We start from the raw sequence: 25,233 nt of genomic DNA on the forward strand, positions 1-25,233 counted from the left end.
TTGAGGAGTTTCATTTTTTACACGCAGAAAATCTAGTCTTTGCTTTTAATATGCCTATCAAACAGCATGAAAATTTAAAAAAAAATCAGCAAAAGGGGCTCTACATTAGTCTGAGGGACACCTCCAGGGGTGGAGAGATCTGTGTAACAAAAAACATGGAGCACCTGCATGGCTCAGTCAGTTAAGCTTCTGACTTCAACTCAGGCCACGAGCTCACCATTCATAATTCTAGAGCCCCGTGTCAGGCTCTGTGCTGACAGTCAGAGCCTGGAGCGTGCTTCTGATTCTGTGTCTCCCTCTCTCTCTGCTCACACTCTTGTTTGTCTCTCTCTCAAAAATGAATAAACGTTAAAAAAAAAAAAAAAAAGCCCGAACACTAAAGGACATATTAATCTGAGTTTTTATTTGTAAGAGAAAAAGGAAAGTGACCAGCTGTGAGCAGCATTGTTTCCTGGGATGTTGTTTTACCAGGAATAAACGCGGACATCACGATGCTTTGCAAACTAAGAGAAACACCTGCGGATTGATTCTCAGGGCCCCGCAGGGTTGAGGGACATGGTGGCAGCTAGGGTTCTCCCCTGCAGCCACCCCCTCCGTGGATAGACATCTGACAGATGGGGGGGGGGGTTCCTTGGTTCTTGCAGGAAGTAAGCATCCAGAAAATGGAATTCCAGTACCCCCCCCTCCCCCGCCCAGGGTGCTTTTAGAGCTGTATTTTTCTCTTTACTCAGCAACGGGGTTAAACCGGGGTCGTCCAACCTCTGCTCTGTGGACATTTGGGGTTGCTTGTGTTGCGGGCGTCCTGTGCACCGCAGGGTGTGGAGGGACATCCCTGGCCTCCCGGTTTTGATGCCATTTGATGGTAAGCGCACCCCCAGTTGTAACAATCACAAATGTCCCCAGACATTGGCCAATGTCGCATTGCCCCTGGTTGAGAACCGCTGGGTTAAATCTGTTTAACTAGAATGAATAACTGGAGTTGCTCATAAGTTAGGACGTTTTGCCTAAAAGAGTCAAGAGGTCCCCTTCATCTACTGTACAGATGGGAAAACTGAGGCCAAGCATCGCCCAGTCCTAGACCCTTATGGGAACCTGACCCATCCATCTGGGTCTCTGGGGGCAGCCCTTTTAGGAGCCACGTGGCAGCAGCAACCTGGGCTGGGGGAGCGTCACAGAGGGGGTCGTGTGCCCCTCTGCCTCAGTCCCCCTACTCTGACTCCCTAAACGGCAGCCAAGGTTTTCTTTTTCTGGCCGCCCGCAGGAGGTCTTGAACCCTCAACTCGGCGCTCACCCGCACTCGAGAGAAGGGCGGCGCTCGGCGGCCAGGCGCGCAGCCTTGTGGGGATTGTAGTCCGGACCCCGCCCCAGTTCCGCGCCGACCCCGCCCCTGGAACTACGCTCCCGTCGTGCCGCGCGGCGCAGGCGGAGGCGGGGCAGCGGTCGGTTGCTAAGACTTGTGAGGCGCAGTCCTCGCGTGCGGCTCTTCAGGTAAGCGCGCGGACCCGGGGGTTCGGTTCTGGCGGCCCCGTCTCCCACGGGCGGCGAGCCGGGGCAGTCAAGGAGAGCCTCGGCTGGCGTGGGGGCGCCGGCCGCGCGGGGCGCGAGGAGGCAGTCGGGGGCATCCGCTCGTGTGCGCGTGCGCGCGGGGCGCCCGGGCCGCGGGCCGCCGCTCCCCGCGCCCGTCGACCTTTTGCGCGTGCGCGCGCCCCTGCGGCCGGGGTGGAGGCCCCGTACAGCCAGCTGCCCCTCTCCTCCCATCGCCTTCCCCTTCCCCTTCCCTTTCCCCTTCCCCTTCCCCTTCCCTTTCCCCTTCCCCTTCCCCTTCCCCTGTGCGCGTGCTTGGGGTCTTCGCGGCCAGCCCTCTGCCTCCGGTCCTCCCTTTCACTAGCTTCCCGCCAGCTGCTGGCGTCTTAAACGTTGGTAAACGTGGCAAACATTAAACTTGCCTGATACTGAAAGAGTGGGTTTTCGAGGCCTTCTCTTACCCTGGCTCCGCGGATAAGGGGTCTCCTGCCACACCCCACATGCCCAGTGTTCGCGAACTGTCACACACAGAGGGGCCGTTTGCAGGGTGGCCAGGTTGGGCAGGTGAAGCGCAGGACGCGCCTGGAGGTTAGAATTCCGTGTACACGACAAGCGATGTCCATGTTCGCGTCAAGCCCCAGAGCTTGCAAGGGACCCCACCGCGCTCGCAAATTCTGCGCATGTCCAGAATTCGAATTTAGCGGCCCCACTCCAATGGGGAGTTTGTTAGGGATGCAGGTGGCAGCCAAGCCCTGGAAACTGTATTGGAATCCAGCAGCTACCACCCTGTGGGCGTGTGTGAGGCTCTGGCCGTCTGTTCCTTCTGCTCAGGACTCCCCACCCTGCTTCCCCTGCCTTCTGGGTCCAGCTGGGGTCACCGCCTCCGAGGAGCCCTCCTGGACTGCCCACCACAGGGCACTAGCCCTCGGAGATTCTGCCAAGGACTCCCCACCCTGCCTCGCCTGCCTTCTGGGTCCAGCTGGGGTCACCGCCTCCGAGGAGCCTTCCTAGACTGCCCACCACAGGGCACTGCGCCTCCTGGGAGCTGTACCCTGGGACAGCGTGGAGCTCATGTGGCTTTTCTCAGCCTGGGGAGGTGGTGATGGGTTCCCATTTCTCAGAGGGGGCACTGAGGGTGGGGTCTAGGGCAGGTGCCCAAGGTCTCACAGGCAGGGAACAGCTGGGCTGGGTGTGGACTTCTAGGACAGGGCAGGACACACACCCAGGTCCAGGTTCTGGCCTGCCTTCGTCACCCAGGGACAAGATGAGGCCTCGAGCCTACACTTTCCTGGGTGTATAAATGCCATTTTCTGTCTCCCTCCCAGAGCCAGCTGTCCCGTATCTTCGGGGGGTCCCGGAGCACCCGTGCTTCCAGTGGGGAGGTGCCTAAGCTGCCAAGGGGGCTTAAGGTTAGGGTCCCGTCTCCCTGGTCCAGCACACCCTCTGGGGGCCGCCGATGCTGTTAGTGCTCCCGGCCCCCGGACTTCTGCACCAGAGGCAGAGGCGCTGCAACCAGAAATGAAAACAGGCGGTTCTGAGCCCGCCGCGGCTGTCCTTGGAGATGCCAGGGTGGGGACTGAGCTGGGCGAGACCAGCAGAGTGTGGGGGGTAGAGGCAGCCAGGTGCCTGGAGCTGGGGACTCATCTGGGGCTTTGGGGACAGAGGAGGAGCCCAGGTCCAGCAGCCGACCCCATCCTGCTCCACATCCCTGGGCGTGTTTATACGGAACACGCGTGCGTGGACACTGCTTGCAGCCGTGCTGGCGCTCCCTCCAGGACGTTGGGGTTGGGGGTTCAGGCGGGTCACTGTTTCCTGAAACCGCTTCTTTCTTTTTATTTTATTTTATTTTTTTATTTCTTAAAGTTTATTTAGTTTGAGAGAGCGGGATGGGGGGCAGAGGGGGAATCCCAAGCAGGCTCCACACTGTCAGTGCAGAGCCCAACACGGGACTCGAACTCACGAACCGTGAGATCTTGACCTGAGCTGAAGTCAACGCTTAACCGTCTGAGCCACCAGGTGCCCTGAAGCTGCTTCCTTCTTATCTGTGGGAGAGGCTCAGGACCCCTGCCCTACACAGGGGCTCCGAAGGCAGAGGCGGTGAGCTGGCCCGCCTGGCCAGAGCCTGGTCAGATCGCGACTCTGCCTGCCTGTGGCCCCAGGCAAGGCCTTGCACCCCACGGAGCCTGTCTTTGTCCTGTGGAACGGGGACAGTTCCAGGAGCTCCCTCCTGTGTCACTGGGAGGACACGTGGCGGGGACCGCACCAGTGGTTGGGCCTCGCATGGAGTCTGCTGACCTCGCGCCTGCCCCGTGTCCTTCCCCCTCTCCGCTTCTCTGGCAGCCTTACCGCTTTGCGGCTCACCCGTTTAAAGCGTCCGGCTCTGGGGTTTTCAGTACCTCCGCAGGGGTGCCAAACTCTCCTGCTGTCTTCTTTTTTTTTTTTTTTTTTTAATTTTTTTTTTTTCAACGTTTATTTATTTTTGGGACAGAGAGAGACAGAGCATGAACGGGGGAGGGGCAGAGAGAGAGGGAGACACAGAATCGGAAACAGGCTCCAGGCTCTGAGCCATCAGCCCAGAGCCCGACGCGGGGCTCGAACTCCCGGACCGCGAGATCGTGACCTGGCTGAAGTCAGACGCTTAACCGACTGCGCCACCCAGGCGCCCCTCTCCTGCTGTCTTCTTACAGAAATCTCCATGCCCCCCACAGAGGAAGCCTCGTCCCCATCACCAGTCACTCCTCCATCCCCTCCCTGGCTCCCGCGAGCCCCCTTCCCGTCCGTGGACGAGCGTGTTCCGGACGTTTCACACACGTGGACTCACACCCCGTGTGGCCTCTCGTGTCGGGTTCCCTCCCTGAGCGTCGTGTGTTCGGGGTCCGTCCGCGGGGCGGCGGGGGTGGGCGCCTCGCTCCTGCTCGCGGCCGAGGGACGTGAACCTTTCGCGGTGGACGCGTATATCCGTCCGTTCATCCACTGAAGGGTGCTTGTGCCGTATCCGCCGTCTGGCTGCTGTGAACACACGTGTGCGGGGTTCTTTGTGGACGTGTGTTCTCGGCTCTCGTGGGCACACGCCTGGGCGTGGAGGGGACCGGTCACTGGCTCACACGGTGACTGTGCTGCGAGTTTTCCCCCTTCTGCCTCAGAGCTGGTGCCCCCGCCGGCGGCGTCCCCCTGACAGCCCCCTGTTGCTTGTGTTACTCAGCGGCTGTGCTCCTGGAGGACAGGTGAGACGGTGTGTTTTGCCGTGGAGACAGTGGGAGCCTCGTGACCGGTGCGGGCCGTGGGGTCCTGAGCGTGGTGTGTGCCGGGAGCAGATTCAGGGTCGGTGCCGCGGGCCCTGCCGGGCACAGCACTGGGAGCGCACGCGGGGCCCCTCTCCGCTCTCTGCCTCTCGTGGCTGCTGCGGGCCCCCCCGATTCTGTGCGTTTGTCAAATTTGTATCATGAGCCTAGGACGGACCGCGGTGGGTGAGGGTGCCCTGTGCCCTCCAGCGGGCCCGACTGATGAGTAAGTGGGGTTCTGGGCGGCTCAGGCGCATCAGAGAGGGTGAAAGCCCACAGCCATAAGATGATCCCAGCACTTTCCTGTCCACGGGGAAGGGGCAGGGGGCTGGTCCACCCCAGGACTCCAGAGGACGGTGTGTTCCGGGCACACGGTGGCACCTTTGATGCCTCTGAATCTCGTCGACAGGACCAGTGGTTTAGCTCCGATGTAACCCGAGGCGGTGCTGACCGACGGGGTCATGACGCGGGGTACGCACGAAACGCTAAGCGTCTTAGAAGCCGTGTTTCCAAAAAAATGCGCAAAGAAACAGGTGAAATTCACCGTAAAGATGCGTTCGCTTAACCTGAAACACGGAACGTGAGCACCTGAGCACGTGGTCAGCGTGGAGACGCTTCACGAGACCGCTCACGTTCACCCGTGGCACCTCGCACAGGGAGAAAAGGAGGCCAGTGGTGGCTTAAGCTCTGCAGACCCAGAGTCAGTAGGATCTGAGGGCGAGCGCGGCCGGCCGGTGGTGCGCGTCGCGTGGGCGGAGCTCCCGGACTTCGGATTCCGCACGCTGGGACCTGGGACGGACTCCTGCGGCTGAGGGATGGTGCTCTGCCCCGATTTCTGTCTCCCACAGTCGGAGCCCTGCCGAGGATGGACCCCGCCCCGGGCCTCGCGGAGCAGCGTGGGGACGAGGAGGCCGCGAGCCCCCAGCCAGCGCCTGCGCCGTGGCAAGCCCTCCCGGTCCTGTCCGAGCAGCAGTCCCAGGACGTGGAGCTGGTGCTGGCCTACGCCGCGCCCGTCCTCGACAAGCGTCAGACCTCGCGCCTCCTCAAGGAGGTGTCGGCCGTGCACCCGCTGCCCGCCCAGCCTCACCTCAAGAGGGTGCGGCCCAGCCGCGATGCCAGCCGCCCGCACGCACTGGAGATACTGCTGTGCCTGGCGGGGCCGGCCCCGGGTGCACGATCGCTGGCCGAGCTCCTCCCGCGGCCGGCCGTGGACCCTCGCGGCCTGGGGCAGCCCTTCCTGGTGCCCGTGCCCGCCCGGCCGCCCCTGACCAGAGGCCAGTTCGAGGAGGCGCGCGCCCACTGGCCCACGTCCTTCCACGAGGACAGGCAGGTGGCCCGTGCCCTGGCCGGACGGCTCTTCTCGGTGCAGGAGCAGGCGGCGATGCAGGGCCACATGGAGCGGGCCGTGTGGGCGGCGCAGCAGGCGGCCGCCAGGGGCCTGAGGGCCGTGGGGGCGGTGGTGGTGGACCCGTCCTCGGACCGCGTGCTGGCCACGGGCCATGACTGCAGCAGCGCGGCCAGCCCCCTGCTGCATGCCACCATGGTGTGCATCGACCTGGTGGCCCGGGGCCAGGGGCGCGGCGCCTACGACCTCCGCCCCTACCCTGCCTGCTCCTTCGCCCCGGCCGTCGTCGTCCCCCAGGGCGTCCGCGCGGGCTCTGTGCGCAAGCTGGAGGAGGACGGGGACGCGCACGGGGACAGCCTGCCCTACGTGTGCACCGGCTATGATCTCTACGTCACCCGCGAGCCCTGTGCCATGTGCGCCATGGCCCTGGTACACTCCCGCGTGCAGCGCGTCTTCTACGGGGCGCCGTCGCCCGACGGTGCGCTGGGCACCCGCTTCCGCATCCACGCCCGGCCGGACCTCAACCACCGCTTCCAAGTGTTCCGTGGTGTTCTGGAAGCCCAGTGCCGCCGGCTGCACCCCTTCGTGTAGGCGGCCGCGCCCGCCGGACCCCGGGCCCCGGGCCGGGCTGTCCCCTGGCATCTCAGCCTCCCGGCAGACTCCACCGGCGGGCCCCTGCGTCCCTCCTCGTCCCGGCCGTGATCCTGCCGGTCAGTTGTAGGGACGTTCGCGTCCCCCAGCCCGGAGCCAGACCGTGTGCTGTCTCCACCGGCGTGTGGGGACGCATCTGTGCCCAACCGAGCCCTTCCCTGGGCTTGAGCCTAGCGGGGGTCCGGCCCGGGCCGGGGAGCTGGGCACTCGGACTTCCTTCCTCCAGCTGCCCTTTGCCCCCAGCCCGAGGGTCCACTGGGACGGTGTCCCCTCTGTGTCAGGTGTCACAGAGCGGCTCTACGTGTGAAAATAAACACCCCCAAACCAGGTCGGTGTCTGTTGACAGAGGCATGGGGCCGTGGTGGCCGAGGGTACCTGGGTCGGAGTGACCGCTTCCTCCAGGGTGTGGGGTTTGTACAGGGGAAGGGGAGCTTCTGAGCCAAGTGGGGCAAGAGCGTGGCCCCGGGAGTGGGGCCTCTGCCTGTGTGCTACGTCTGGAAGGGCGTGGCCGGCCAGCGTGTGTTTACGCTAGGGTGTAGCCTGCCGGCCTGACTCACCCCACCGAAAGGCTCCTTCCCGTCAGCCCGTCTCCTGACCTTCACAGATGGCCAAAGGGGGTGAGCCGGGGGTCTGCCGCAGAGCAGGTAGTGCTAGGAGCGACGTGTGTCCCTTCAGCAGCCGTGCGTGATTGGATCACCAGGCCAGCTTCGCTCTGAGCCCGCCGTGGAGCCCGGGGTATTTGCTCCCAGCCCGTCCTAGCCCCTGGGGCCGGGGCAGGGGGTCTGCCCTCGAGCTAGTACAGTGGATGGGCGGTGTGGGCGGGAGGGTCTCGGAGGCGTGGACCCTGGAGACTCCGCGTCACTGGAACCTTCTCACCTGGGCTGTGCGTGAGAAAGACGTCTGTGGGTTCCCGTCCCCCTGCCCGCCTCCAGGTACGGTTCCCTTGCCCACGCCGGGCTTACCTGTGCCATGAGGCCCTGGTGGGTGCTGGGCAAGGCCGCGCTGTGGCTCATTTCCTGGAGATGGCGGTGCCCACCCGCAAAGCCCTCGGGGACCGGCGTGTTCTCATCGGGTGTGTGTGTGTTAGTGGCAGCCTGGTACGTGGGGCCACTGTGTGACACCAGCTCACGTGGCTGCATGTAGAAGGGCCGCTGGGATGCCACGTGCTTGGCTCGGGTCGTGACGCGATCCTCAGCTCTGCAAGGCTTGCAGGGGTGACAACTGCAGGCCAGAGAGGTTGTGTGACCGCGTGTCACGTAGCAGTGAGCGCAAACCCAGTTCTCAGTGTCTCACAAGTTGGGCTTTGTGACCCTGAGGAGGTGCTCAGAGCCGGTCGTGGATAAAGCGAAAGCCTGGGGGGTGGGGAGGGCATGGGGTAGGTTGGGGGGGGGTCCCAGGAACATTTTGGCTCTGGCCGGTGTGTGACCTGGCAACAGGCTGACCCCTGTCCTGCCAGCTGCCGACGGGGCTCTGGAGGGAGGTGGTGCAGGGGACTGGCCTCTGGGACCAGACCATCCCTGGGGTGGCCTGGAGGTGGGGACTCCACCCGTGGGTGCTGCTGGGGACACAGCTGGTGTGGGGGTTCCCCAGTGGCCTTGGGGACCCCCTGACTGTGGCTGTCTCCCCTCCAGGTGGCTGTAGGCTTCGGCCCCGCCAGTTGTCACAGCGGAAATGTCTGGTAAGTCTCACCCGGAGGCCCATCCAGCTTGTCTGTTCCTCTGGGAAGCGTCCCCTGGTGGCCGGACGGACCGTAATGCCCCCCACCATGGGGAGGGGCGCACACCTCACTCCCCTCCTCCCACGACGGGAGAGGCCCGTCTCCATAGGAGTAGCTGGCCCGGCCAGGCCTTCTGCCTTGGGCCCATTTGGTGGTTGACATCAGTGTAGGGGTGAGGTTCGTACATCAGGGTTCATCCCTACGTGTGTAAGATGACACCCTCACTCCCTCGTGGGTTTGCCTGCCCCCCTCCCGCTCAGGAGGAGGGGTGGGGCACGTGAGGTGGGGCCCTGAAGCCACGGCCAGGCGCCACAGGGACACGCCTTCCACGCACGGTCACCCTGCCCCGGCATCTGCCCCCGCGCTCAGGTGTAGGGCGGCTGGGGCCCTAGGTGCCTGGGGTCAGCTGGTGGTGCTGCTGCTGGGATTGGAACTCAGGCCCCCGAGTCCCAAATCTGCGCACAACGTTCCCCTGGGTTTTTCGTCTGCCAAGAAGACAGGGTTTCAAGGGGCGTGTGATTCGCCTGGTGGTTTTCTGTCTCCCCCCTCGGCACAGGGTGTGCTGGCCGCCTGGCCGCTGGAGGCGTCGCCCCGTCCTTGCTGTGGGCAGCGGGGGGAGGGGTCACACGTCAGGGGAGGGGAGAGCAGCGGGGCAGGGGCCAGGTGAGGTCCTTGCTGGGGCCTTGGGCAGGAACCGCGAAGGGTTGTGACCTGTGACCGTGGCACGGAGGCTGTGCCGGGGAGGCCCTTCCCCGTGTCTCATCACACAGGCGCAGAGCCAGCAAGCTCGGGGTGGGGTCGAACCCCGCCGGGCTCAGGCTTGGCATGCTCCACGGCTTCCTGTGTCCCTTGGTAGATGCCTGGGGCTTCTGTGTGGCCAGTATGGTATGGTCTGCCTCTACCTGTCCTCCCCTCCGGCCCCTGGTCTCCCCGCTGCCTCTAGAGCACCTGGCACTCACCCTGGGGTCTTTGCATGGGCCAGAACCACCGGCCTCTCCTCTTCGCTTTCTGGAGTCTTGGTTCCAATTCTGCCTTTTCGAGTGAGGCCTACCCTGACCCCCTTCTTAAATCACAGCTAACCAGCACCCAGCACACATCCCTGGTGGCCTGCACGTGACATCTCCTATATGCCACAGTGTCGTCCATCCATTGCGATTACTGCCGGGCTCCCCCTGGCTAGGAGGGCAGCACCTCGAGGGCAGGGGTCCTCTCTGTTTTGTTCGTGGTCTGGCCCCCCGAGGTAGTTGGGAGTCGTGTCCTGCCACACAGTGGTATGATGTCATTGACACCTTGACTTCAGACTTCTGGGCTCCGGGACTAGAAGAGAGCAAATCCCTATAGCTGACACCTCCCGGTTTGTGGTCATTTCTTAGAGCTTCCCCAGGAAGCTCATACGTTCAGGATGCCAGAACCTTCCTTCGAGGCAGCTGTCACCAGCATTTGTGTTCTGTCGCTGAGTCTGCGTGTCTTCCGTGGCTGCTCTGAGGAATCACCACAACGTAGTGATTTAAACCACGATTATGGGCTCCGAAGTCCTAACACCCGGGCGTGGGCAGGGCCGGTTCCCCCGGGGCCCCAGGGAGCCCCGTGTCCCCCTTCTCCGGCTGCCAGAGGCGCCGCATCCTGGGCCCGCAGCCCCTCCTCATCCTCACGGCCAGCAGCGCGGGGTCCGCCCGGCTCTCTGCCTCCCTCTCGTGAGGACCTCGTGAGGACGCCGGGCCCCCAGGGCACCCAGGGTCACCCCCGCCTCAGGGGCCCGGACAAGGTCCCCTCTGCCACGTGAGGTGACATGTCCACGGGTTCTGAGGACCAGGACAGGGACGTGTGTGGGCCTGTCACTGGGTCCCTTAGCCTGGTTTTGTTTTGCGCTGGTTTCTGTCTCTGCAGAAAAGGAGAATAATTTCCCGCCGCTGCCCAAGTTCATCCCTCTGAAGCCCTGCTTCTACCAGAACTTCTCCGACGAGATACCCATCGAGCACCAGCTCCTGGTGAAGAAGATATACCAGCTGTGGCTGTGTGAGCGGCCGGGGCGGGGCGGGGGCGGGCAGGGGGCACCTCCGGGCCACAGTTTGCCCCCTCCCGGGCGGCGAGAGCCCAAGGGTTCTGGGATAAATCCCTTTTTCCCACAAAATGATGTCCCTTGAGCTGTTCTCTGGCCCCCCTGGTGCCCACGCTGAGCAGAGCCGCAGCCCTGCTCTCCCGGCGGGCAGGAGAGGCCCGGCCCCGGAGCCCTCCGCCCAGGCTCACCCTCCTCGCCTCTCCCCCCTGCCCCCGCCCAGTCTACTGTGCCACCTTGGGGGTCAACCTCGTCGCCTGCCTGGCCTGGTGGATCGGTGGCGGCTCGGGAGCCAACTTCGGCCTGGCCCTGGTCTGGCTACTGCTCTTCTCCCCCTGCGGCTACGTGTGCTGGTTCCGGCCTGCGTACAAGGCCTTTCGGTGAGTGGGGGTGCGGGGCGGCCTCGGAGCGTCTGCTGCTCGGAGCGGGGCGAGCCGGGACGCCTGACCGCGTGCGCTCGGGTCCGTGCGGCTCCCGCTCTCACTCTCGGGACCTGCACCTGCTCTGTGCCGGGTGCCTGGGTCCCTTCTCCTGTCCGGTTGGGGGGGTGGGGGGGACAGGTTATGTCCACGGTCTGCGGGCTACAGCCAACCACGACCCGTTGTCTTTTAATAACTTCGTCAGGAGACGCTTCGTGTATCAGTGTTTCCAGTATCTTTACGGGGTTGTGGATCCATCACCTCTTTCCAGTTCCAGAACGTTCCATCCCTGTCCCACCCCCTCTCCTCCCCCAGCCCCCGGCCCCCACGAGCCCCCCTCCTGTCTGCGCATGAGCCTGTTCTGGACATTTCACACACGTGGACTCACGCCCCGTGTGGCCTATCACGTCTGGGTCCGTCAGCGGGGCAGCGGGCGTGGGCACCTCACTCCTGCTCGCGGCCCGAGGGACGTGCGCGTGCGCAGTGGACACGTGCGCCTGTGTCTGGCTGCTCATACGTTTGCGGACACTTGGGTCATCGGCACCTCTTGGCTCCTGTGGATGTTTGGCCCCAGTGGGCCCCACGGCTCAGGAGCGTGCCGCGTTTGCCCCCAGGTGGTCCCCGAGACCCGGGCTGACCCGGGGAGGCAGCCAGTCCCCTCACTGGCCGTGCACGCGCGCAGTGACGGCCGTCCTCTCCCTCCGCAGGGCCGACAGCTCCTTCAACTTCATGGCGTTCTTCTTCATCTTCGGGGCCCAGTTCGTCCTGACCGTTATCCAGGCGATCGGCCTCTCAGGATGGGGCGCGTGGTGAGCCGGGCCCCTAGGCTGTGGCGCAGGGGTGTGACGTGTGTGCCCCGGCCATCGTGAGCACCCGCACGGGGCGGTGGGGGGTGGGGTGGGGCTGGGCGTTGTTGCCCTCCGGGTTCTGCCCAGGACGCGCTCGCGGGCCACCGGGGCCACTGGGAAGTGCGGTCAGTGGCATGTCCTGGGAGGAGCGGCTCAGGGCACAGCCGGAGAGAGGGCCGGCCTTCAGTTTGCCTGGACGGGTTCGTACCTGGTCTCGTGGCTGCCGGAACAAATCACGGCAAATGTGGTGACTCGGGGGGACGCAGGTTTATCTCACAGCTCTGGGCTCCGGGATCTGACACAGGCCTCACGGCCAGGTGTGGGCAGGGCTGGAATCCCCCCTGCCCGGGGCCCCAGTGAGCCCCGTCTCCTCCCTTTCCCGACTCCCGGAGGTGCCGCATCCTCGGCCCACGGGCTCTCCTCATCCTCGTGGCCAGCAGCTCGGGTCGCCTGGCTCTGCCTTGCTCTCGTGGGACCTCGTGAGGATGCTGGGCCCCCTGGGCACCCAGGGTCACCCCCGCCTCGGGGGCCTTGACAAGGTCCCCTCTGCTGCATGAGGGGACAAGTCCCAGGATGAGGATGTGGGCACCCCCGGGTCACGTCTGCGGCACCGAGCGTCCTGTGGGCGACAGCCACGGCTGCGTGTGTGTGGCTCTGCTTGGTCAGTGCCGTGACATCACGCGCCTCTGTGCTCACGTGTGTCTTGCTTGGCCTCTCGGTCGAAATCTCGGTATCGAGAGCTCGTCCCCTGAGGGCGGGTGTCACACGCCGTGGCCCTCGCCGTGTCTCCAGCTCTCAGCTGGGGACACCCTGCTGCCATCCTCCTGGCTTTCACTCCTGTCACTCTTTCCTCTGTGCCCTGGAAGAGCCACGAAGCTCTGTCCTGGTCACCGCATGTTGAACGTGTGCTGTCTTGTTGCTCGAGGCCCCGGGTAAGTGCTGGTGGCCTCCTGGACCTGCTCCTCAGCTCTTCTGCCCCCTTTATAGAGGCTCGAAGTCCCCTCTCGCCTGGGACTGTTTCCAAGATACACCCTTCCTCTGGGTCTTTGCACCTGTCGGGCAGATGAGCTCTCTCTGATGCCCTCTCAGATGTCGGTCTACAGGGCCAGTGAGGGGCTGGCTTCGGATTCCAGGGGCGGGGCTGTGCCTGGAGGACACCCAGGGCTCAGCAGCCTGTCGTCCCCAAGGCCATGGTTTATACAGAGAAAGGATGGGAAGTAATTTGAACTCAGGGCAAGGGATGGAGGGCAGGGGCGGGGACACCGGGCCAAGCTTCTAGAATTCTCTCCCAGGGTGTCCCCCAGGAGGCACTTAATTCCCCCAAAACAACATGTGGCCGTGTGGGAGGTGTGGTCTCCAGGGGGCGTAGAGACCCAGCGCCCAGGTTCTCACCGGGTGTCGGTCAGCAGGCCCCTCTGCCGGGCTCGGGCGGAGACCCCAGACCCCAGGAGGGGAGCAGGTCCTCAGCGCAAACCTCGTGTCTGCACAGACAGCTCCGGGACACGATCCCCCCGCCGGCGAGGGTGGTGTGAGCCCCGGAGTCCGGGTCCAGATGCTGCTGAGGGCTGGCCTCGCGAGCCGGCCTCGGGGGCGGGAGGTGTCAGGCCCGTGCGGGCTCTTTTCTGCCCGGTGCCACCTCCACGCCGTTCTCCACACTGGGCTGGCATGGTGGGCACCTTCCTTGGGGGTCGGCTTGCAGAAAGGGGACTTCAGGAGCGTCCCTGCCCTCTTTGAGTGTAGGCCAAACAGAGCAGGGGACGGTGACCAACCAGCTGGTGAGCCTGGGCAGAGAGCTGCTCTGGAAAATTAGGGGGAGGTGGGGGGAGGGGGACGCTGCAGGCCCATCCGCTCTCCCGAAGCTCGTCACCGCTCCCATTCTGTCGCAAGGCTAGGCTGAGGCCAGCACAAGTGGGGCAGGGCCTCTGGACCCTTTCATTTACCCAAGTGTATGGGGCGCCCCCCCCCCCCCCCCTGCTCTGGCTTCTTTGACTGTCACACAGGTGGACTGCCTGGTGCTGGCACACCCCCGGCCCCCCCGCCGGCCCCTTGGCCTCCTCAGGGCCCGGAGCAGGGCGTTGGGACCGAAGGTGCGCGTCACCAAACCGCACTCCCCGTGAAAGCCCGGCCAGGGTCTCCCCGTCCTCCTGGTCCCCGGTGGCCGGGTGGACCGCGGCTGTGGCCCCGGGCCAGTCCCTGCTCGCGACCTTCCGCGTGGGACACGGAGCAGCCGCTGGGCGCTTCCCGGAGACGGTCCAGCGCGTCCTCAGAGGGTGCTCTCGGGGTGCCGGCCGCGCTGCGCAGCCAGCTCTGTATCCTGCGGGTCTGTTGCCCCCCTCACGCTCCACACGTGGGTCATCTCCTCCGCTTCCCCGTGAACTCATAAAGGAGAAGTTGTTTCAGGACGTACAAGTATCCTACGCAGTGTCCCTACATACGAGACCGTGATGCTGCCTCACGCCTCACAGACCAACCTAAAGTCCTTCGTGCCGTCCGCTCGCCGAGATCCTGTCTTTTTTAAACAGGCTGGCTCAGTCCGTGGAGCGTGCAATCCTTGATCTCGGGGTTGTGAGTTCAAAACCCACATTGGGTGGGCGCCTGGGTGGCTTGGTTCATGAGTTCAACTTTATTTAGTAATTTTTTTAATTAAAAAAACTTTTCTTAATGTTTATTTTTGAGAGGGAGAGAGCGTGAGCAGGGGAGGGGGAGAGAGAGAGGGAGACACAGAATCCGAAGCAGGCTCTGGGCTCCGAGCTGTCAGCACAGAGCCCGACGCGGGGCTCCAACTCACAAACCACGACGAGATCATGACCTAGGCCGAAGTCGGACGCTTAACTGACTGAGCCACCCAAGTGTCCCAATTTTATTTGTAAAGTAGTCTTTATGGCCACCGTGGGTCCTGAACTCACAAACCTGAGATCAAGACTCACCCGCTTCACCGACTGAACCTCCCAGGCGCCCCTTGAACAGGGCATTTTACGTCCGGCTGCTTGGAGGTTTACAGAAAGTCGCGGAGACAGGACAGCGCGTGGCCGTGCGCCAGCAGGGGTGTCTGATACGCCTTTGGTACGACCCCAGGTGTGTGCGGCTGCAGTACCGGTGCCTGGACGTGGGCCGCGTTTGGATTTCCGCCGCGTCCCCACGGCTGCCCCCCGGCTCAGGATTCCACGTGGCATTGAGTTACATTCTGCTTTAGCCGTCCGTCCAGGTCAGACCCAGATGAGGCGTGCACGTCTCCATGAGTCGTTTTCTGTCTTCGCTCTTCCCAGTCTTTTTCTGATTGATTCATCGAAGAAACAGGCTTGCTTGTCCTGTAGTTTCCCAGAGTTCAGTTTTTAGAATAATGGCTTTGGTGAGGTACGTGTCACAGTCCAGAAATTCACTCTTTTAAGGTGAACAATTTAGTGGTTTAGAGTACGTTCACAGGTGGTGCAGCCATCACCTCTGTTTAGTGCCAGAATGTTCTATTGCCCCAAAAACAACTCGCCCCCGTTGGCCGTCTCCCCCACCCGCTCCCCCGGCCCCCACAAGCCCCCTCCCTGTCCCCGGATGAGCCTTTTCTGGACCTTTCACACAAGTGGACTCACACCCTATGTGGCCTCTCGTGCCTCGTTCTCTCCCTGAGTGTCGTGTGTTCAGAGTCAGCCCGTGGGGCTGCGGGGCCGGGCGCCTCGCTCCTGCTCGCGGCCGAGGGATGTGCGCATGCGCGGTAGACACGGTCATCTGTGCGCGTGCGCGGTGGACGCTGTGGTTCCGTTCACGCTCACGGGCTCTGGGTGTCTATGGGCATTGCCATTAGTAGTGCTGCTGTGACACAGGTCTCAGTGTCTCGGGTGTGCGCCGGGCTGCCAGGTTGCTTGGTGACGCGGCAGCTGAGCTGACCTTCTGGGGAGCTGCCAGACTCCCCAGGTCTTGTGTCCGCACCGTTCTTTACGTGCATGTTGTCCTCTCCCTGGTTCCAGCCCCGCGATCTCCTGAGACTCTCTGGGGGAGCACCCAGCACCCCCTCATCTCCCTGAGCCCTGCCCTCTCCATCTTCCCTGCTCCCCAGCCCTGATGCCGTGGTGTCTCCCCGAGAAGGATGGCATGCGGCAGGTTCTGTCGCTCATCCAGTTGGTCCTGACGGAGGCCAGTTTGTCACCTGCTGTCCTTAGAACCTGGGTGCTGTCATCCTGGGTAATAAAGGAGGTTATTCTCATTGCTGGGAGGCTGGGGCAGGTTCCCAGTCCTACGTTCAGCCCGTGGGTGCCTTCGCCCTCCCCGGAGACCACGATCCTCAGGCTAGGGCCCCCACCCACCGGCCCCTCTTTCCAGATCCCCAGATCTGGTGGAAGGATGTTCGTCCCCAAGGTGACACCCCCAGCAGAGCCAGCGTTTCTCCCCTCCTAGGAGCGCCTGGTGCCCACCTGGCCCTGCAGCTGCCTAGCTGTGCTCACACCCACTATGGGCTCCCACCTACCTCTCCCTTGGCCTGAACACCCAGCTGAGTCTCCCCTCCTAGTGGCTTTTCTTTTTTTAGTTTTTTTTTTTAAGTTTTTTATTTCAAAAATTTTTCTAATTTTATTTTGGGGAGGTGCAGAGGGAGAGAGAGGATCTCTAGCAGGTTCCACGCCCGGCACAGAGCTCCACATGGGGCTTTGATCTCATGACCCTGGGATCACGACCCGGGCCGAGACCAAGAGGCGGACGCTTGGCCGACCGAGCCCTCCGGGCGCCCCCAGTAGTTTTTCCACCTCCCCCAGGCTGAGTGGGAACAGGCAGCAGGCCTGTCCCCACCGCCAGGGTCATTCTCGGCCCCGGCACCCAGCACAGAATGGGCCTATGGGCCAGGGGTCCTCTGCCCCCACTTCACACACTTGGGTGAGGAAGACACACTTCCCTTTCGGTGGGAGCATGGCATTGTCCCTAAACATGCTTGCGGGAAAGCCCACGTGCTGCTGAGCGCTGCAGTCCTCGTGCTGTTCCGGAAGGCGCGAGCAAATACGGGCAGCCCCTGGAGATGTGGGGCTCCACCACGTGTGTGCTGGGCGGCCACCTCTCTGGGTGTGACGCTCCCACAGTGCGGGGGCGGCCACAGGAGCCTGTGCGGGGGGGACCTGGCTGGACTCTCAGTGGATGTGGCCACACGACAGGCTCTGGAACAGGGATGCCAGGGGAACAGCGGCGAAACCTGAATAAAGCACATGGTTCCAGTAATAGTAATGAACTGGTGATAATTTCCTAGCCTTTAGGTTCCTTGAACCTTGAACCGTGTGTCTTTATTACCTGTTTAGAAAAATGAAATCTCAAGGGGCACCTGGATGGCTCAGTGGGTTAAGCGTCTGACTCCTGATCTCACTTCAGGTTTTGATCTCAGGGTCGTGAGTTCAGGCCCTGCTTTGGGCGTGGAGCCTATTTTAAAAAAAAAATCAGTAAAATGATAAAATCTCGACAATAGTTATCTTCTGTCTCTCCCCCCAGAGGCGGGCGTGGGTGTTCTTTCCACTTTGCACATGTGCCATGGACAGAACGGGTCTCGTAGAGTCTTGCTGTCCTGACTCATCTTCAACTTTCTTTTCCGCTCTGGTTTTGTTAACGTCTCCTCAGCATTCTGTCGTGTGGCTGTGTTTCCGGCTGGTGAACATTTGGGTTACTCCTGGCTTTCATTATAAGTCATTGCCGTGGCATGAATTCTCAGAGGAGGAGAGCCGGGGTGCAGGAAATGAGCTCTTAGGGCTTTTTGTAGGCCACTCCCACTGCTCCCGCAAAGGGACGCGCTCCCACCGGTGCAGTGCTCCTCTCGGCCCCTCACACACACCACACGTTCCCGCGTTCTAGCTCGCATTCCCCACTGCTGGGTTTGAGCATCATTTCATGTGTGCATTGGCCCCTGCGAGCCCTTGCACAAATTGCCCATTTCTCTGCCATTCGTTTTTGTTGTTGTTGATTTGTTGGAGCTGTTTACATATGAAGGATGCTGGGCCCTTGTTTGGTGGACGTGCTGGCACCCATGCCGCTCTCTCTTGCCCCTTGCAGTGGTTGGCTGGCGGCAGTCGGGTTCTTCCAGACCAATGTCGGGGCTGCCGTGGTCATGCTGCTTCCGGCCATCATGTTCTCCATGTCAGCTGCCATGATGGCCATCGCGATCATAAAGGTGAGTCCTCTGGGCCCGGGACGTCCAGCATCTTCCCGTGCATCCGGTCGCCGGATCGCCCGGGCCCTGGGGGCCCGTATCCTCCTCGTTCCAGGACGTGACCTATTGTCCATGACGAGCTGATCTGTGCTAAGGCAGGCTTAGGGAAACCGCAGAGTGTGGGCTGATGATGACCGCGCCTGCCTTTGGGGCCCACCCACTAGTGTCCCCGCACTTTCGTGTCCCAGGGTGTACACCACGCTGCCCGATGTGGCCGCCACCGGACGTTTGTTGCCATTTACGGTTAAAGTCACATGAGGTAAAGTTACGTAAAGCTAAACACAGAGCGGGGGGATCCGCTGCGCCCACCCACCGCATCTCAGATACTTGCCGGCCGTGTGGGGCTGGGGCGCCGTCTCTGTGCCGGAAAGTTCCCGCGGGCGGTGCTGCCCCGGGTGTGCGGAGGCCGCAGCAGGAACGCGCACCGAGCGGTGCTGGGGAAGCCGGCCGCACCTGGCCGGCGGCCTCGAGCCCTCCCGGAGGTGGTGGTCACAGGCCGGGGCGCGGGGACGTGCGTGGAGTCCCCGTGGGAAAGAGGAGCGGTGCGGGCTCTAGCGCTGCGCCCCCAGCACGCGCGGAGTGTCGTGAGCATTTGGCCCCACGCCTCTAGCTGTCTGAGTGGGGCTCCTGGCCTACGTAGGCTTTCTCCCGGGTGCACCTGGCTGGGCGGACAGAAGGATCCTGCCCCCCCCCCCCCCCCCCACCGTTTGCACCCCAGATGCCTTCAGCCGTGTGGCAGCCGTGTGGACAGTCTGAGGGCAGGGAGGGGCCGGCAGAAAACACGCGCGAATGAGCCTCCAGGCGGTTCCACCACGAGGTCCCTGCAGGAGCCGACTTTCCAACCAGGGACTTCTGAGCAGCAAACCTCACAGAGTAGAAAGCAAATGCAAATTGAAAAGGGCTCTTGGGCCAGAAAGAAAGGCTGCCTGGTCGGAAGGAGAGCCTGTGCTTCCAAAACAAAGAGATGCCCCGGGGGCAGGGCATTTCGGGAGGACCCCAGGGCTCAGCAGTCTCCCCAAGGCCTAGGTTGATACAGAGAAAGGATGAGAAGCAAAATGACCTAAGGGCAGAGGCTTGTGGGGTGGGGGTGGGGACACCAGGCTAAGCTTCCAGAATCCTCTCCCAGGTGTCCCCCCAAAACGGCATGTGACCACGTGTGAGGTGTGGTCTCCGGGGGGTACGAAGGGACCCAGCGCCCAGGTTCTCACCGGGGGTCGGTCAGCAGGCCCCTCTGCCGGGCTCGGGCGGAGACCCCAGACCCCAGGAGGGGAGCAGGTCCTCGGCGCAAACCTCGTGTCTGCACAGACAGCTCCGGGACACGAGCCCCCCCGCCGGCGAGGGTGGTGGGAGCCCCGGAGTCCGGGTCCAGACGCCCCTGAGGGCCGGCCTTGCGAGCCGGCCTCGGGGGAGGGAGGTGTCGGGCCCGTGTGGGCTCTGTCTTGCACACCCCCCACTGTCTCCAAGAAAAGAAACATATTTAGTGATAGTTGTGTGGAAGAAGAAAGGCAAATCCCAGTGAGAAACGAGGAAAGTGTTCAGCGTCACTAAGCATCAAGAACGTTGAGTTAAAATGCCAGTTTTCGCTTACTGACTTTTCCAGGACTTCTAGAGTTTCTCGTACTGCCCCGCGTTCCCAGAGGTGCAGTGGGGGGCCTGTCAGCACAGGCCTGCTGGGCCTGGGGAGTTAGTCCTTTCTGGGGGTCTCTGCCTGGAAGCCACCGGTCACGCCCAGGGATGGCTGTTAGCATCACAAGGGGCCCGAGGGTGGGTGTGTGTGGGGGGGGGGGGCCCGGTCCACAGAGAGAAGCTGGGAGGGACGGCCTCAGCTTCCTTGCGTTTCCTGAAGTCTCCACAAGGATCGTTCTGGTATTTTATTTTTTTTTAATTTTTTTTTCAACGTTTTTTTATTTATTTTTGGGACAGAGCGAGACAGAGCATGAACGGGGGAGGGGCAGAGAGAGAGGGAGACACAGAATCGGAAACAGGCTCCAGGCTCTGGGCCATCAGCCCAGAGCCCGATGCGGGGCTCGAACCCACGGACCGTGAGATCGTGACCTGGCTGAAGTCGGACGCTTAACCGACTGCGCCACCCAGGCGCCCCCGTTCTGGTATTTTATAGTCCGCTTAGGAAAAGCACAGCCTTAAGCACGAGGTCTCTCTTGGTCACGTGCACTTCAATTTGGCTTCTCTTCTCTGCTCCCCACCCCCACCTTCTGTCCCTGCAGGTGCACAGGATCTACCGGGGGGCCGGTGGAAGTTTCCAGAAGGCACAGACAGAGTGGAATGCGGGCACCTGGCGGAACCCGCCGTCTCGGGAGGCTCAGTACAACAACTTCTCGGGGAATAGTCTGCCCGAGTACCCCACTGTGCCCAGCTACCCGGCTGCTGGCAGCCAGTGGCCTTAGAGGGGCCGACCAGCCCTGCTGCCCGCCCCCGCCGCCCACCTCCCCCGCCCCCCGCCAGAGCGTGGGGCCCACTCGTGTTCATCTCACCTTCAGGCGTGGAGGTCCAGCCTCTGCTGCCCAGCAGGAGGACGCCTCCCTGGCTGCGAGTCCTGTCTGGTTACCGAAACGCCCACGCCCCCTCCTGTCAAGAGGTCTCAGAGGGCCGACCACAGGCCTCCCCACGGACAAGGCAGCAGCAGGCCGCCCACCCGCCCTTCCTGCAGAGCTGACGGCCCCGTGTCCGCCCGCTCGCCCTCTGCCTTCTCACCTCGTTCCTGACGGGCTTGGCGTGTGGCCGAGTCGCCCATGTCCTCGTCCTTCTAAGTCTCTGTTCACCTGCAGCCAGAGGGCTCTTGTGGACCAGCCTCCGGGGTCGTCCAGAGGCTCGTTAGCTGGGCTTCCCTGTCCGCCTGCCCCGTGCGCTCTGTGCTGGGGCCGTTGGCCAGCCTGGCTCCAGCCTTCCTGCCCGCAGTGGCTCTCCTCCTGGGGACTTGCAGCAGACCTCTGTCGAGATCCGAAACCGGGGGCAGAATCCTTCTGGGGGAGGATGGGGGGCCGTTGGCCTCTCCCCTCCGCGTACAAGCCGAGGAAAGCAGCAGCACCTGGCAGAGGGCGGGTGGCCCGCACGCTCACCGCCTGCCCCCGGCCGCTCGGAGCCTGTGGCCTCACAGCCCTGTGCTCGAGCTGCGGGAAGCGGGGGATGGCGTTTCTCAGGAGAACGGCTTTTCGGAAGGAAAGAAGACAGGACAGACCTGTGCCTTAGTGAGGAACCAGAACAAGACTCCACTTTTCTCCCCTCCGATTGTTCTAGCTCCTTCTGAGACGGAGCAGCCGAATGTCCCATGGGGATCTCCACAGCACCCTTGTGAACAGATGGTCCAAAGGAGTAGTGGCCTCTTCGTCCTTGCTGGCCAGGCTTCCCGGGTGCCCCGAGTGCTGCCCCTCTCCTCCCAGCTGGCTGCCTCGGGGTAGGACGGGGACCCTCTCCGTCCCACACTGCCGCACCGGGTCGCTGCCCTCTCCAGAAGCCCCAGGACGGCCAGCCTTGTTCTCCACACACGCTTGCTTGCTTTGGCTACTCGTGCTGAACACCACGTGGTGTCCAAAGGTGGCCGCGGTCCCTGAGAAAGCGCCCGGGTCGGGGTGCCCGAAGGTCAAGGCCTCCTGCGTGGAAAACCCAAGCCTTGGGTCTCCCGGGGGTCCCTTAACTAAGTCACCAATTCAGCCTCCGTGAGAGGCACGCATTGCACTAACCGTGGGGCCGAGTCCCTCCCGATGGCCGGCTCGCCAGGCGGTAGCCCGTCCTGGAGGACCGTGCGTGCAAACATGCGGATTCGCCCCTACACAGCCCGTGCCCCTGCGGCGCTGGGCACCTTTGTTACGTCACGGTGGGTTTTGTTACGGGGGAGGATCCTGGAAATAAATACTGTAGTCCTGCCTGCATCGCAGAGCCTCTGCGGGGCCGTTTGTGGCTGGCGTGGCGTTGCCCTACCCGGCGCACGGCCCCGGTGGCCTGTCGCCCCTGCGCCCTGCCCTGCACAGGCACCCCCTCAGCCCTGCCCATCAACCTCCACGGTGTGCTTCTCTCCTGTCCTCCTTTTCAATCAACTTGGTTTTATACGCTTAGCTGTTTTTTTGGTTTTGTTTTTAATTATTACTTTCTAATTTTGAGAGAGAGTGTGGGGGGGGGGGATCCCAAGCAGCCTCCACACTCAGCACCCCGCCCGATTCCACGACCCTGGGATCATGACCTGAGCCGAAATCGCCAAGAGTCAGATACGCGTAACCGACTGAGCCCCCCAGCTGCTTGACTTCTAATTTGAAAAAGGGAGTTTGCAGAAAATGAGAAACCAGCGTCACTTGGCATGAAGGAAAAGTAATGGTGGAAGCGTCCGGAATAGAAACGGGAAGGTCTCACGGAAACCCACCTGGAGGGGCCTCCCCAGGGCTCAGCGTGGCGGCCTGTCGGCAGAGTGGACATCCCGCGTGGACACAGGAGGGAGGGCGGAGTCCTGTTCCGCAGGACGCTTTGCCACCACAGGAAGGAAACGAGACCTGCAGACAGAAACCAGACAGAGCAAAGCCCCAGGCAAGCAGCATGGGTTGTGTCGTGTCCTCCCCCCAGATCCGTATGTTGAAGTCCTGACCCTCAGACCTCAGAAGGGGACCTTATTTGGGAATAGGGTTGTTGCAGGTATAGTTAGTTGGGGTGAGGTCACGCTGGAGTAGGGTGGGCCCTAAAGCAATGACTGAGGGGACGTTGGGACTCACTAGCAGGGAGAAGCCCCGCGAAGATGGGGCCGAGATGGGGTGATGCTTCTACAGGCCAAGGGACGCCAAGATTGCAGTGATCCCCGCAGCCTTGTGATGCTTCCTGGGCTATGTCCTGAGTTGTGAAGATAAATGTTTCGGCTGCAGCAGGAAGGCGCCCCGCAGATATTAGGGAAACGAAACCATGAAGAGATGGGGTGTGCTGTGCTGGGGGGACGCGCCTATGGATGTGGGACACGGGTTGCGTGGATGTGCCTTGACTGCAGGTGTCCCTGGGCTGGGTGGGAGATGGTGTTGGTGACAGGAGGAGGAGGAGGGGACGGCCTAGGAGATGGACGTCCAGGCCTGGAGGAAGGAGTGCACGTGTCCTCGGCCCCCAGGTGACCTGTAAGGACAGAGGACGGGGGGGGGTGGCGTTGAGAGTGGGACAGTTTGCCTGGGTGGCTGCTGTAGGAGATCATGAACTGGGGGCTTAAGCCACAGGCGTCTATCCTCCCGCCTTCTGGAGGGCAGAGCCTGCAATCCAGGCGAGGCAGGCGGAAAGGCCCTGGCGGGGATGATGGTGCGGTGTGGGGGCTCAGCGTTCTCAAATCCTGGGGGCCGGACCATCCCAGATCAAGGTCTCCGTGGGGCTGTGTTCCCTCTGCAAGTTCCAGGGACAGGTCCTTCCTGCCTCTCCCAGTTAAGTACTAGGACTAACCAGAATTTAAGACAAAGTTTAACATTTGTTAATGTTATTTAAAAATACGCTCATTACATTCTAAGATTAAAAAAATAACATTTTTTAGAAAAAGGGATGAGTCGTATTCTTTTCATTTTTGCAGAGAGGGCAGCTCTATTCTCCCGTCGCCGCTGCATTCACTGTGTTGTGACCTGTCTGGGCCCAACATAAAGACTGGGGGTGAAAGCTTTATGTGGGAGACAAGAGGGCAGGAGCCAGTAGGGAGGTCAGAGGTACAGGCAGTCGGGGCTCCGTCTCTCTGGGACGCTTTGGAAGGCACTGAGCCTGTCTCAGGTCGTCCGTGTTTTGGGGGTTGGAGGGCCTTGACTGTGCCCTCACTCAGGTGGAGCGTGGCGGGTGCTGGTCCGTGTGCCCGTGTGCATACCCCCCGTGGCGGGTCCGTGCCGTGTGCCCGTGTGCTTGGATCTGTGCTCTGCTACGAGTTCAGTTGAGTACCTCTCCATCTGTATGTTGGAAGTCCTAGCCCCCAGAATCCCAGAAGGTGACCTTCTTTGGAAATAGGGTCATTGAAGGAGTAATTTTTCAAGTTAAGGTGAGGCCACACTGGAGGAGGGTGGCCCTAATCCAATATGACAGGTGTCTGTAAAAAGGGGACATTGGGACACACAAGCAGGGAGAAGCCCCGTGACGATGGGGCCAATATGGGGTGATGCTTCTACAGGCCAATGAACACCAAGGTTGCAGTGATTCCCAGGGATGCTGCGAGAGCCTGAGGCAGATTCTCCCTCAGCAGGAATAGCCCTGTGACACCTTGATCTTGGACAGGTATGGGAGTTGGAATTTCAACATACCTTTCTGGGGACCACAACTCAACCCCAAACAGTGGCCAACTCTGGGTCCACGTCTGTGGGAGTTTCCTGAGGCTGCCGTTTCAAAGCACCGCAAACTGGGTGGCTTGAAACAACGATTTATCCTCCTAAATGCTGGAGCCCGGAAGCCTGTGTCAGGGCTGCTGAAATCAAGGTGTTTCAGCGCTGCTCTCCCTCTGGAGGCTACAGGGGAGGGACCGTCCTGCCTCTCCCAGCTCCGGGGGCTCCAGGCGAGCCTTGGCTTGTGGGTGCATGCCTCGGGTGTCCACTCTGTCCCTGTGTGTCTTCTAAGGACGCCAGCCATTGAGTCATGGCCCACCCTGATCCAGCGTGGCCTCATCTGAATTTAATTTCCTCTGCAAAGACGAAAGACCGTATTTTCAAATAAGGTCCCATTCTGAGGTTTCAGGTGGACTTGAATTTTGGAGTTGACGCTATTCAACCCTCTACCTCGCCCAGGCCTTGGCCCCCTGGGAGTGGGGTGGAGGAGCTCCTCATCTGGGATCTGTGGTGACAAATAGCACATGGCGTGTCCCATGCTCCGGTGACGAGGCCATCTTGGTTTGCTGGGACTTTCAGGGTTTTAGCACGAGAAGTTTCAGGTCCCAGGAGGCCGGGGCACACTGGGGCGCCTGTTCACCTATGGTGCATCTCAATACCGCCAGAGTCAGATGCGGGAGAAGCCACACGAGGTCAGAAGACCACTATCCGGGGCACATTTAACATAAGCAGACAGAGATACGTCCCGCCCCGCAGTCCCAGAGGAGGAGCTGATTGGCTCGCTCTGGGCCAATCAGAGGTGGCTGGTTGGTCACATGGTACAGCCCTGCTGGGGTCAGTTCTCAGAGGATGAGAGACCTTGGGGGTGGGTAGTTACGCGCAGGAGCTTCTGCACTCTCTCCCAGAAACTCCTGGGTTTCTTCTCATTGGCTTCCCCTCACTGGCTGCCTCTCACGT

At 62.0% G+C, this 25,233-nt stretch overlaps 2 protein-coding genes across 4 annotated transcripts; both read left to right on the forward strand.

Moving 5' to 3' along the window:
* The first annotated feature begins 1,428 nt into the window (after nucleotides 1-1,428).
* SCAMP4 (secretory carrier membrane protein 4) lies at nucleotides 1,429-22,155 on the forward strand. Of its 3 annotated transcripts, none has more exons than XM_030336434.1 (7): nucleotides 1,429-1,488; nucleotides 8,433-8,479; nucleotides 10,406-10,534; nucleotides 10,798-10,954; nucleotides 11,701-11,802; nucleotides 17,854-17,971; nucleotides 20,236-22,155. In XM_030336434.1, exons 2-7 carry the CDS (start codon nucleotides 8,473-8,475, stop codon nucleotides 20,413-20,415), a joined length of 693 nt encoding a protein of 230 aa, XP_030192294.1. In that variant the 5' UTR covers nucleotides 1,429-1,488; nucleotides 8,433-8,472; the 3' UTR covers nucleotides 20,416-22,155. The 3 variants fall into 3 exon arrangements, with proteins under 3 accessions (XP_030192294.1, XP_030192307.1, XP_030192314.1); XM_030336447.1 differs by lacking the exon at nucleotides 1,429-1,488 and adding an exon at nucleotides 6,799-6,860; XM_030336454.2 differs by lacking the exon at nucleotides 1,429-1,488 and adding an exon at nucleotides 7,615-7,733.
* ADAT3 (adenosine deaminase tRNA specific 3) lies at nucleotides 1,434-6,762 on the forward strand. Its single transcript, XM_030336217.1, has 2 exons — nucleotides 1,434-1,488; nucleotides 5,654-6,762. The coding sequence occupies exon 2, from the start codon at nucleotides 5,671-5,673 to the stop codon at nucleotides 6,739-6,741; it is 1,071 nt and encodes a 356-aa protein (XP_030192077.1). The 5' UTR covers nucleotides 1,434-1,488; nucleotides 5,654-5,670; the 3' UTR covers nucleotides 6,742-6,762.
* Nucleotides 22,156-25,233: the final 3,078 nt, after the last annotated feature.

This window comes from Lynx canadensis, chromosome A2, assembly GCF_007474595.2.
Source record: "Lynx canadensis isolate LIC74 chromosome A2, mLynCan4.pri.v2, whole genome shotgun sequence".
Classification (NCBI taxonomy): Eukaryota; Metazoa; Chordata; class Mammalia; order Carnivora; family Felidae; genus Lynx; species Lynx canadensis.